At 40.1% G+C, this 13,635-nt stretch overlaps 1 protein-coding gene across 4 annotated transcripts in view; it reads right to left on the minus strand.

The window, feature by feature from the left end:
• The window catches only part of LOC106083864 (neural cell adhesion molecule L1), a 557,698-nt gene that overhangs the window by 311,700 nt on the left and 232,363 nt on the right, over positions 1–13,635 (minus strand). For all 4 annotated transcript variants that reach the window (XM_059363589.1, XM_059363587.1, XM_059363588.1 and 1 more), the window contains exon 2: positions 1,905–2,037. In XM_059363589.1, the coding sequence (XP_059219572.1) occupies positions 1,905–2,037 (133 nt within the window). The remainder of the gene's footprint in view (positions 1–1,904; positions 2,038–13,635) is intronic.

The following is a 13,635-nucleotide window of genomic DNA, read 5'->3' on the forward strand; positions in this document are numbered from 1 at the left end:
TGTGCTTGAAATCGGTTCTGATTTGGATATAGCTCCCCTTTATATGTTCGTCCGATTTGCAATAATAATGCAATCTAAAGTTAATTTGTTAACCGATTATCTCGAATTTCGGCAGGAAGGATTTTCTTAGGATTTTCTACCTTATTGGTGAATTTCATAGAAATCGGTTCAGATTTTTATATTGCTCTCGTATATCTATTTGCCCGATTTTCACTCCTAGAGCCATTCCAAGCGCATTTATTAACCAATTTTCCCAAAATGATGTACAACATCTTCCTCGACGATTACCACACTATCTGAAAAGTTTGCTTGAAATCGGTTCAGATTTCGATATAGCTCCCATATATATGTTCGTCCGATTTGCAGTAATAATGCCATAAAAAGTTCATTTGTTAACCGATTCTCTGGAAATTTGGCATGAAGGATTTTCTTATGACTCTCGACATTATTGGAGAATTTCATAGAAATCGGTTCAGATTTAGATATAGCTCTCGTATATATATAGATTGATTTTCACTCCTAGAGCCATTCCAAGCGCATTTATTCCAGTCTTCCCTAAATTTTGTACAACACCTTCCTCGACGACTACCACACTATCTGAGAAGTTTTCTTAAAATCGGTTCAGATTAGGATATAGCTCCCCTATATATGTTCGTCCGATTTGCAGTAATATTGCAATAAAAATTCATTTGTTAACCGATTATCTCGAATTTCGGCAGGAGGGATTTTCTTATGACTCTCGACATTATTGATGAATTTCATAGAAATCGGTTCAGATTTAGATATAGCTCTCGTATATATATTGCTTGATTTTTCAGTCCTAGAGCCACTGCAAGCGCATTTATTGAGCAATCTTCCCAAAACTTTTTACAACGCCTTGCTCGGCGACTACCACATTATCGGAGAAGTTTATCCGAAATCGGTTCAGATTTTGGATATAGCTCCCATATATACCTTCGTCAGATTTTGGGCGATTTGCCATTTGTCAACCGTAGTTATTACAGTTTGAACGTATTTGCTCGCCGAGGTCCATTAAAATTGGTTCAGAATTGGAAATAGCTCCCACATTGTACCTATAAAGTGAGTGTAGGGTATTATACAGTCGGCACTGCCCGACTTTAGCCCACACATCTTTGTTCCTCAAACGATTCTTTTATGTTTTCTTCTTAACAAATACAAATTTCAGTTTACCACGCCACTGTGCCTGGTCCCTCCCTATACTTGAGCTTCAAACCCGGGACAACAGCATGATTTTTAAGTGGACGTTAAAAACCACGTAAATAGAGTTTGCCATTCTCAAAATGAAAATAACTATGGGTATCTTTAGCCGAACAAAATCTTGTTGTAAAATAAAACCAAAAAAAAAAAATCCAACGGAAGTGCACTAGTAGTTTATAAGTGTAAGTGTGTTAGTGTGTATGTAGTATGGGTGTAAATGAACATGTTATGCTATAGCCATCCTTTGGCCAGAATGCACTGAGCAAGTCATGCTATGACTTTGAGGCGATGTGTGTGTGTGTGTGCGTGTGCATGTTTGCAGTATGCTGGCTTAAACTGTTCCGGGCTGGCTGTATTGGGAATTGTGTAAAACGAAGCGACAACGAAGCAAAGTGAAAAATCAATTTCCTTTTAAAATTTATTACATTTACGATTATGAAGGCATTAACAATAAACTGGGGAAGCAACTCCCTCTTGGTATGCCTCGTTTTCTCTCCGCCACAAAATGTAGATAAACACCAAAGTTTTGTCCCTGTTCCTATGGACTGCTATATTGCAAACAAGGCACATAAATCGAACTTAAGTATGTCCGTAAAATGGCTATGAAATGTGGTAAATTTAAGGTGTGGTATCCTTTTTAGTGGCTGTTTTTTTCCTGGTTGATCCTTTAAACTTTTGCTGCTTACCTGTAGAGTGGTATTCCTGTTGTATCCTTGAACCATAGCAATAGTTTTACTGAATCCTGCGGCGTTGGTGGTGTCATATCGCATGGCAAATCGACGCTTTTTCCCACTGCTGCCCAGACAAGACGTGCAGGTACTGCAATGAATAGAGAAAAGAAGAAAGCGGTGAATGAGAAAATCTTATTATTATTGATAATAAATCGGTGGCAGCAAAAAAAAGGAAATGCTGAAAAGCCAAGTATGCTTGTACCATGTACTACTACAACCTACATCTACTAGAGGTTAAGACTCAGGACTTAACAAAACCGGATATTAGTTTCATTTCATTACTGATTATGACTAGGACTTCCAGGCCAGGCTAAAAGGTTATGTTCGCACTAACCCTCCCTTTTCCGTTTCCTTGCTATGCTGCTTTATTACCTTTGGCTGGGCTACGGTGAACTTTTGTCCCTACTTTGCCAGCTGGGAGCAAGTCAACGCGTCAACCCATCGGCCAGCCAACAAACCATTGAGCCATGTCACGTTGAAAGTCTTAAATTCAATAAAAATGAAAGAAATCAATTTAATAACCAAAGTAATGCCCCGTGTTCATGTTCTAGGGCTTCCTTTTTAATTTCTTTTCAAATTGAAAAAAATAGAGAGGGAGAAGTAAAAGAGCCAACATGAAAAAAAGGACTTTTGGTGACTTCAGGCTTGCCAGCACTACATCCAAAGCATAAAAACTAGGTTTGAGTTAAGCGAATGGTGTCAAGAATCAAAGGGCCTGCGAGAAGGCCTTTTTGGCATCAACATCAAAGGACGAATCATTCAGTGGGTAATAGATCAATATATAAAATTCAATTTGTGTTTGCTTGTTCCGTATAGACTCAAAAACGGCTTGGAATTTTCACAGATTGTGTAGCTTGGTCTGGAGGGAAACATAGGCCATATAATTTTTTGATATCGGGAGGGGGCCACAACCTCCCCCTTACCCCAAAAGTACTACCAAAAAAATAAAAGTATACCGATCGGAACAATATGGGATTCAAATGAAAAGTATTCAAGAGTAGAGTAACAGTTTCATAATAAAAGTTGGGTCCAAGTATCTGGGGGGCCGCCCCAGCCCCGAAACCCCTTAAAATAGGCTTATTTGACGATCATGACAATATGGGACTCATTTGATAGGTATTCGGGAGTAGATTTCGAATATGGTCAGGAAGTAGAAATAGGCTTTATAAATTATTGATAACGGAAGGGGGCGGACCCTCCACCGTTACCCCAAAAACACCATCCAAAATCAAAAGTCGACCGATAAGGACAATATGGGTATCAAATGAAAAGTATGCGGGAGTAGATAATGAATCTGGCATACAAATTCATGTCGAAGTAAAGGAGGTCACCCCACCCCCACAATAAGGCCCAAAATGGGCACATTAGCCAATCACGGGTATATGGGTTTGGTTTGTTTGTTCCGCATAGACTGAAAAACGGCAGAATTAATTTTTCCAAATTTTCGCATACTATGTAGGTTGGTCTGGAAACAAAGGCCATATAATTTTTTGCTTTCGGAAGGGGGACGGGCCCTCCCCCTTATGCCTAAAACACAACCCAAAATCAAAAGTGCACCGATCGGGACAATATAGGTATCAAATGAAAGGTATTGGAGAGTAGAATACGAATATGGTATTAAAATTTGAGTCTGAATACCCATTGGGTCGCCCCAACCCAGGACAACAGGATGGCCCAAAACTCCCCCAAACAGACATATTGGAGGTTCATTTCAATATGGGGCTCAAATGAAAGATATTCGGAAGTAGATTTCGAATCTGGCATACAAAATCAGATCGAAGTATAGGGGGTCACGCCACACCTTGAAAACGCCATTAGACCCATTATGGCTATATGATACTTGGCCGAATCGAATTTCTTAAAATTTTCATAGATTGTATTCGTGTGACTGGAAGGAAAAACAGGCTATAAAATGTTTAGATATTGGGTGGAAGCGGACCCCCCCCCCCTTACCCCAAAAAAACGGCACCCATATCCGAAAGTGGTTCGATGCGTACAAAAAGGGTGTCAAATGAAAGGTATAGGAGAACAGAAAATGAATATGGTATTACAATTTGGGTCCAAGTACCCAGCGGACCTCCCCCCCCCCCAACCCCAAAACTCCGCTAAACAGATATATTCGAAGTTCATGTCAATATGGGACTCAAATGAAAAGTATTAGGCAGTAGATTACAAATATGGCATAAAACATAAGGACCACCCTCAAATACCCCCAAATGGGCATATTAGCCGACCATGGATATATGGGGCTCAAATGAAAGGTATTAGGGAGTAGATTACGAATATGACATTAAAATTTGCATTCAAGTTTAAGTGGCGCTTTTCCTTCTAAAAATACATCAAATGGTTTTTATGGCCCATTATGACAATATGGGGCTCATATGAAAAGTATTTGAGAGTAGAAAACGAATTCGATATCCAATTTTGGAGCCAAGTGTTTTGGGGTACGCCCTAAAGCACCCCCTAAACTGAACTTCATTTCCGTTGGAAACAAAAAACGAATTTGATATCTAATTTCAGTGCAAAGTGCTGGTGGCCGCCCCAACCCCAAAACACCCTTCCAAACGGTTCATATTTACCGGCCATGGCAATATGGGGCTCAAATTAAAGGGATTTGGAAGTGCAGCACGAAATTGATATCCATATTTGAGTCGAAATGTCTGAGGTGCCATCTCTCTCCTAAAGAGCACTTCTCATTACTCGAATTTTTAAAAACACCAGGAACTGAGCAAACTGCTCACACATCAATGAGTGCTTTCCGATTCAAGTTTAAACTTAATGATAAGGGACCTTTTTCTGTAGCCGAGTCGGAATGGCATCCCGTAGTGCGACACCTCTTTGTGGAAAATTTTTAAATGACCATGCATGACATTGTGCCTCGCAAATGTCGCCAACATTAAGAGGGGATAACCACCGATGTTCTCGCCAGGATTCGAATGCCTTCAGCGTCATAATCTACAAATGCACGAATTCGATATGCGCATTCAGGGTGAAGTTTTCCCACCCTAAAGAGATATTCGAGAGTTAGAGAAGGCGTAGCAAAGCGGGCCCGGTTCGGCTAGTTTTGTATATAAAAATCAATGTTTGTTGGTTTGTTTGACTTTTTAGGTGTAGAAATTTGTGCAGATGTTATGGACTGGCCACGTTGTGAACATAGAGTACTTAAATTTTGATCTCAAGAAGTCGTATCGTCGTAGCCTATATCACCATATTGACTGATTTGGATAAAATTGGGCACTGATATTATAAGTCATAGCAAAGGGTTTTTGCGCCAAATCTCAGTCAAATCAGGTGAAAATTTTGGATTTTATGGGCTGAAGAAGTAAAATCCGGGGATCGGTTTATATGGCAGCTATATTTTTTTATAATCTGTTTGGGATCGTACTTGGAAAAGATGTTAGAAATCGGATGAAAGTTGAAGGCTTCTAAGGGCTCAAGAAGTCAAATCAGGGGATCGGTTTATATGGGGGCTATATTTGTTTATGGACCGATTGGGATCGTACTTTGCATGGATATTGGAAGTCATAACACAAGACTTTGTTACAAATTTCAGCTAAATCGGATGAAAATTTAGGCTTCTAGGGGCTAAAAAAATCAAGTCCGGTGATCGGTTTATATCGGTATGTTTTCGACAGACAGACAGACGGACGGACCGACGTTTCCTTGTATGGGGCCTTTACTTTTCACATGCCTTTCTTCTCTCCTACATCGGAATTGTCTGAAAGTGTTAGTGTCTGTGTAATTTTCTGAGGCGATTTTGAAACATGAGTAGTCAAGTTTGTTTGATTTCAGCACAAGCACCACAATTTCCTTTATTGCTATACGGCTTTTGCTGCAATTGCTGTAATACCATGTACAATTCTGTGCTACACTGGCCGCTGGCAAGTACACTCATAGAAAAAAGTAGGGTGATCAATAAACCGGCTTTTTCATAGAACCGGTAAAAAATCGACCAACATATCCTGTTTTTCAAATCCTAAGAGAACATTTTTTTCGCTCGATCATCGCTAAAATTTTTTGAAAAAAATGTTTTTTAACAAATTTTTTTAAAAGACAACAAAAATTTTCTCAATCAAAAACAAAAAAAAATCGATTAACAAGTAAAAGGGCATTAAGTTCGGCCGGGCCGAACTTTGGATACCCACCACCTCGGATATAAATGTAACCCCATTTCGTCACAACCCTATTGATAACCTATTGGATAACTTATACAGAGAAATTCGGCACGGATATTGAGTGGTCCTATAAATATAAGTCACTGTTTCAACAAAATAGGGTAAGAAATAAAGCTTTTATGAGCTTCAGACCCTTTATCAGCAGATCGGTCTATATGGCTGCTATATCTAAATATAGGCCGATTTGAACTATACTTGGGCCAGATGTTGGCAAGCCCAAAACTACTCACTGTTTTGAATTTCAACGAAATTAGACAACAAACCAGTGCAAATTGCATACCTTATGTCATATAACAGTTATGTCGAAATATGATCCGATTTGGACCAAATACTAATAAGTTCAAGTCATTGTTCAACTATGTATAACAAAATATTGGTCTTTTTAGTAGCTATATCTTAAAATAAAACGATCTGAACCATATACAATATGGATGTCGAAAAGCCTAACATAAGTCACTGTGTCAAATTTCAGTTAAATCGGATTATAAATGCGTCTTTTTTGAGGCCAAAACTTTAAATCGAGATATCGGTCTATATGGCAGCTATATCCAAGTCTTGATCGATATGAGTGAAATTGAAGAACGATGTCGAAGGGCCCAACACAACTCACTCTCCCAAATTGCGGCGACATCGGACAATAAATGCGCCTTTTCTGGCCCCAAAACCTAAAACCGAGAGATCGGTTGATATGGCAGCTATACCCAAATCTTGACCGATCTGTGCCATAATGCAGAAGTATGTCAAGGGGTTTAACCTAACTCAATGTTCCAAATTTCGGCGACATCGGACAATAAATGCGCCTTTTATGGGCCTAAGACCCTAAATCGGAGGATCGGTTTATATGACAGCTATATCCCAATCTGGACCGATCTGAGCCAAATTGACGAAGGATGTCGAAGGGCCAAATATAACTCACTGTCCCAAATTTGGGCGATATCGGATAATAAATGCGCCTTTTATGGGCAAAAAACCTTAAATCGAGAGATCAGTCTATATTGTAGCTATATTCAAATCTGAACCGATCTGGGCCAAATTGACGAAGGATGTCGAAGAGCCTAATGTAAATCACTGTCCCAAATTTCAGCAAAATCGGATAATAAATGTGGCTTTTATGAGCCTCAGATCCTAAATCGGAGGATCGGTCTATATTGCAGCTATATCCAAATCTGGACCGATCTTAACCAAATTGATAAATGATGTCGAGGGGCCTAACACAACTCACTGTCTTTAATTTCAGTAAAATCGGATAATAAATGTGGCTTTTATGGGCCTAAGACCCTAAATCGGAGGATCGGTCTATATGGCAGCTATATGCAAATCTGAACCGATCTGAGCCAAATTTAACGAAGGAAGTCGATGGGCCTAAGACAACTCACTGTACCAAATTTCAACAAAATCGGATAATAAATGTGGCTTTTATGGGCCAAAGACCCTGAATCGGCGGATCGGTCATATGGGGGCTAAATCAAGATATAGTCCGATATAGCTCATCTTCGAACTTAACCTGCTTATGGGCAAAAAAAGAATTTGTGCAAAATGTCAACTCAATATCTTTATTTTTGAAGACTATAGCGTGATTTCAACAGACAGATTGACGGGAAGCCTTAAACTACTCACTGTTTCAAATTTCAGCGAAAATGGATTAAAAAAAATCTTTTGTAGGCTTCAGACCCTTTATCTGCAGATCGGTCTGTATGTCAGCCATATCTAAATATAGGCCGATCTGAACCATACTTAGGTCAGATGTCGGGAGACTTACCGAAACACCACGCGCAAAATTTCAGTTAAATCGGACGAGAATTGCGCCCTCTAGAGGCTCAAGAAGTCAAGACCCCAGATCGGTTTATATAACAGTTATATCAAAACATGGACCGATTTGAACCATACTTAGAGCAGTTGTTGAAAGTGATACCGAAACACCACGTGCAATATTTCATTTAAATCGGATGAGAATTGCGCCCTCTAGAGGCTCAAGAAATCAAGACCCCTGATCGTTTTATATGGCAGCTATATCAAAACATAGAGCGATTTTAACCATACTTAGAGCAGTTGTAGGAAGTGTTACCGAAACACCACGTGCAAAATTTCAGTCAAATTGGATGAGAATTGCGCCCTCTAGAGGCTCAAGAAATCAAGACCCCTGATCGTTTTATATGGCAGCTATATCAAAACATAGAGCGATTTTAACCATACTTAGAGCAGTTATTGGAAGTGATACCGAAACACCACATGCAAAATTTCTGTTAAATCGGATGGGAATTGCGCATTCTAGAGGCTCAAGAAGTCATGATCCCAGATCGGCTTATATGGCAGCTTTGTCAAACCATAGACCGATTTAAACCATACTAGGCGCAGTTATTGGAAGTGATACCGAAGCATCACGTGCAAAATTTCAGTCAAATCGGACGAGAATTGCGCCCTCTAGAGGCTCAAGAAGTCAAGACCCCAGATAGGTTTATGTAACAGCTATATCAAAACATGGATCGATTTGAACCATACTAAGCGCAGTTATTGGAAGTGATACCAAAACACCACGTGCAAAGTTTCAGTTAAATCGGATGAGAATTGCGCCCTCTAGAGGCTCAAGAAGTCAAGACCCCAGATCGGTTTATATGACAGCTATATGAAGACATGTACCGATTTGGCCCATTTACAGTACCAATCGAGCTACACTAATAAAAAGTATTTGTGCAAAATTTCAAGCGGCTAGGTTTACTCACTTACTTTAATTGGCTATGACAGAATATTTGTTCCACTAGCCGAACGTAGAATAGCGTTCCAAGCGCCTCGATTTTCTGCGCTCATTCTAAAATCTCTGACACTAAATTTCGAGGTGTCTCCCACAACTTGATCTTTCCTTTGGGCTTTTGGTCTTCCCGCTTTGCTTGTACCACCGTGTTTGCCTTCAAAAGACTTCTTTGCTGGACCTTCTTCATCTATTCTGACAACTTGACCTACCCAACGCAGCCGTTGTATTTTGATGCGTGTAACAATGCTATCGTCGTCATACAGCTCATACAGCTCGTGGTTAATACGTCGCCTATATTCTCCGTTAACGCAAACTGGTCCTTATATTTTACGAAGAATCTTTCTCTCAAATACTCCAAGCACTGCCTTATCTGCTTTCACAAGTACCCATGCTTCAGAACCATATAACAGCTCGGGTAGTATCAGTGTCTTGTAAAGTGTAGTCTTCGTCTGTCGAGAGGTGGCCTTGTTTCTAAACTGCTTACTTAGTCCAAAGTAGCATCTGTTTGCCAGTAATATTCTTCGCTTTATCTCAAAACTGGTGTCATTTGTTTCGGTTACATCTCAAAGTTGTGGTTCCCAACTTTCTCCATTTTCTTTATCTGCTCGGTTGTGCAAGGCTTTTTGGGAGTTGAAACCATCCATTTCGTCTTATCTCCATTTACTGCCAGTCCCCGTGTTTACTGACTCTCTTTCGATTCTTTCAAAGGCTGCAGTTACTACTTCCGGGGACTGACCTCTGATATCGATGTCGTCGGCATAGGCGAGTAGCATGTGTTCTCTTGTGATTAGTGTGCCATTCACAACTGCATCTCGTATAATCTTCTCCAGCAGAATATTAAAGAGATCACACGATAGGCTGTCTCTTTGTCGGAGCCCTCTTTTGGTATTAAATGGTTCGGAGAGGTTCTTTCCTATTCTTACTGAGGAAAGCGCTATCAGCAAGTGTCATCATGCAGAGTCTTATTTATTTTGCAGGGATACCAAACTCAGACATGGCTTGAAATACCTTTGAACGTAAAGAAGTATCGAAGGCCGCTTTGTAGTCAACAAATAGATGGTATGTGTGGATTTGTCCTTCTCGGGTCTCTTCCAGGATTTGGCGCAGTGTGAATATCTGGTCTATGGTGGATTTACCAGGTCTAAAGCCGCATTGATAGGGCCCAATTATCTCATTGACTTTAGGTTTTAATCTTTCACACAGTACGCTCGAGAGTATCTTGTATGCGATGGGGAGGAGACTTATTCCTCTGTAGTTGGCACATTCCGTCTTGTCTCCTTTCTTGTGTACGGGCCATAGTATGCTGAGGTGACAATCATCGGGTAAGCGTTCTTCTATCAATCTTCCAGATTGCGCAGATAAGCTGATGCATACGACTTATCTGCGTATCGCCTCAGGTCTTAAATAGTTCAGCGGGTAACCCATCGGCTCCTGCTGCCTTGTTGTTCTTTAGTTGGGTCACTGCTACTTGGACCACATTCTGACCAGGAGGTAAACATTCTATACCATCATCAGGGATTGGTTCTGCGTTATCCCCTTCGCCACCAACGTCGGACACTAGCAGTTGGGTAAAATGTTGTTTCCATATCCTCAGCATGTTATCTGTGTCAGTTACCAGATTTCCTTCTTTGGCTCTGCAGAAGGATGTGCCTGCACCAAAGCCATCGGTTTGATGTTTACTTATTTAATGTTTGCTATTTTGTATAACAAATTTCGTTGAGTGTAGTGTGGTTGAGTGTTTTTTTTTTCTCATTTTCAGTTGTTTTGCTTTTGTTTTGAACTGACTGACTGTTGCGCTTCTACCATGACATCCGTTGCCTTTTGTATTTGTAACATCCTTAGACAAAGTCTCTTTACAAATAGCCAAACTCAAACAAAAGGAATTGAAGCCTTTCAAGCGAACAGCACACCCACAATTATTGAATGTGTTCGAGTGCCAGTGCGAGGGTGAGTGAGTGTACTTGTGTCGTAGCCGCCTTTCATGCCATGTTTCCGTTTCCTTCGCTCATTGGTTATGTTGTTTGTTTAATAACTTTTGATAAATAACACACAGCCATGGTGGACTGTTACTTCTTTTATTATTAAATACAGTATAGAGAGCGTGTGTGGAAATCAATATAAACTCGCACACACACACACACACACTACTTTATAGTGGTAACTTATTTATGTGTACATATGTGTATGTGTTACTTTATAATTGTATTTAATTTTGTTTCTTTGCTTGCATTTTCTATTGAATGCCATGCGTTCAAATGGCAAATTTTCAGCATCCATCATTGCTTGAATTGACATCTGTTACATTTCGAAATGAAATTAATGAACGCATAAGTCATCGACACCAAAAGCCATGGCGCACACAAACGTAGAATGACAAATTTCTTTGTTTTCCCCCATTGCAGATTTCATGTTGATTGAAAATCCTCCTACCCAGTTTAAAAATTTCTATGAATATTGAATTTGTGGATTTGTAGAGAAAACAATAGATTATGTATTTAATTTGTTATGTATGGCATTTTAACTATTCGTATTTCCTTTTTTGTCTTCTTTTCTTCTATCATCCGTCTCTTTGCCTTGGATGACCAAAATCCATTGATTTCAGTTTTATCACTTCTTGGGTGTAGTGAATGAAAATGAAATCCAGCAGTCTGTCCATTCATATCTTTCACACATTTGGTTTGGCATTATTTTGACTTTAGGTGAATTGATGTTCTTTTCTATGATGTTTCCCATTTTAATGATTTATGCTCTTAATTTTTTTGATGCAATTTATGGAACAAGCATTCATACGGCTTGCCAGTGTTAAGAATACAGAAACCATAGCAGCAACAATAGGGTGGACATTGATTGACTATCTCCCGATTTTGCTTCTTGAGCACCTACAAGGCGCAATTCTTACCCAAATGAACTGAAATATTACACAATGACTACTACAATGTTCAGCATTCATTTATGATCCGAATCGGACTATAACTTGATATAAGAGATACCGCGCATAGAATGCGACGAATGCAATCCATGGTGGAGGGTATATAAGATTCGGCCCGGCCGAACTTAGCACGCTCTTACTTGTTTCATATCACGTCATCTCGCAGTCTCCCCTTAGGGTCGGAGCAGGTGGCTCGTACTACATCATAATAGTTTTCACCTAGTCTTCTTTTTTTTATAAGGGTGTAACAATGGGCCGGACTGGCCTCTGACTTGACACACCTTTCGGGTTGGCTTTACTGTTTTTTTTTTTTTGTTGAAGGGTACCAACAACTCATTCTTTCCGAATGTTTATGGCAGACCAGTCCCATTTGATTTCGCCTATCCACAAAAATTTTCTTAATGCCGCCCGAACAAGACAGGTAATCGTGGAGAAGAAGCGGCAATCCTCCACGACGATGGCATTCCCGCGTAAACAGCAACCATCACCCTTTTCTCAATGAACCACCGAGCAACCCTTTTATGACCAGAAGCCACAAATATAAGACACAAAACCTTTCTTATGGAATCCCTTTAGTCAAAATCTTTCCATTTGAGTCCTTCTCTATTAATGCATTGATAATCCTGCCTTTCAGCATCTTATGAATCCATTTGACCAGGAAAGAGGGGAGGCTTATAACCACCAGAGAGCCATACAGTCATCCTAAGCAGTCCTCTTACACTTAAGAGCCTCCAATGTAGCTTGATTGTCGTTCATTATACAAAGAGGAGGCCACCAAGGCGCAGAGGTTGGCATATAAGCCTATGACGTTGAGCGCCTGGGTTCAAATCCCAGCGTGAACTTAAAAAAAAAACAAGTAAAAAGGCGTTAAGTTCGGCCGGGCCGAACTTTGGATACCCACCACCTCGGGTATATATGTAAACCAACTTTCATCAAAATTCGGTGAAAATTTCATACCTTATACTCGTATACCTCATACCGATCTGAACTATATACGACATGGATGTCGAAAAGCCGAACATAAGTCACTGTGTCAAATTTCAGTGAAATCGGATTATAAATGCGCCTTTTATGGGGCCAAGACTTTAAATCGATATCGGTCTACATGGCAGCTATATCCAAATCTGGACCGATTTGGGCCAAGTTGCATAAACATGTCGAAGAGCCTAACACAAAACACTGTCCCAAATTTCGGCGAAATAGGACAGTAAATGCCTTTTTCATGGGCCTTAAACCTTAAATCCAGAGATCGGTCTATATGGCAGCTATATTCAAATCTGGACCGATCTGGGCAAAATTGAAGAAGGACGTCGAAGAGCCTAACCAAACTCACTGTCTCAAATTTCAGCGACATCGGACAATAAATGCGTCTTTTATGGCCCCAAAACCTGAAACCTAGAAACCGGTCTATATGGCAGCTATATCCAAATCTGGACTGATCTGTGCGATATTGCAAAAGTATGTCAAGGGGCTTATCTTAACTCACTGTTCCAAATTTCGGCGACATCGGACAATAAATGAGCATTTTATGGGACCAAAACCATACATCAAGAAATCGGTCTATATGGCAGCTATATCCAAATCTTAACCGATCTGGACCAAATTGAAGAAATATGTCAAAGGGCCTAACACAACTCACTGTCCCAAATTTCATCAAAATCGGATAATGAATGTGGCTTTTATGGGCCTTACACCATAAATCGGAGGATCGGTCTATATGGCAGCTATATCCAAATCTGAACCGATCTGGGCCAATTTAACGAAGGATGTCGAAGGGCCTTACACAATTCACTGTCCCAAATTTGAGCGATATCGGATAATAAATGTGGCTTT

The sequence above is a fragment of the Stomoxys calcitrans genome, chromosome 2 (genome assembly GCF_963082655.1).
Source record: "Stomoxys calcitrans chromosome 2, idStoCalc2.1, whole genome shotgun sequence".
Lineage (NCBI taxonomy): Eukaryota > Metazoa > Arthropoda > Insecta > Diptera > Muscidae > Stomoxys > Stomoxys calcitrans.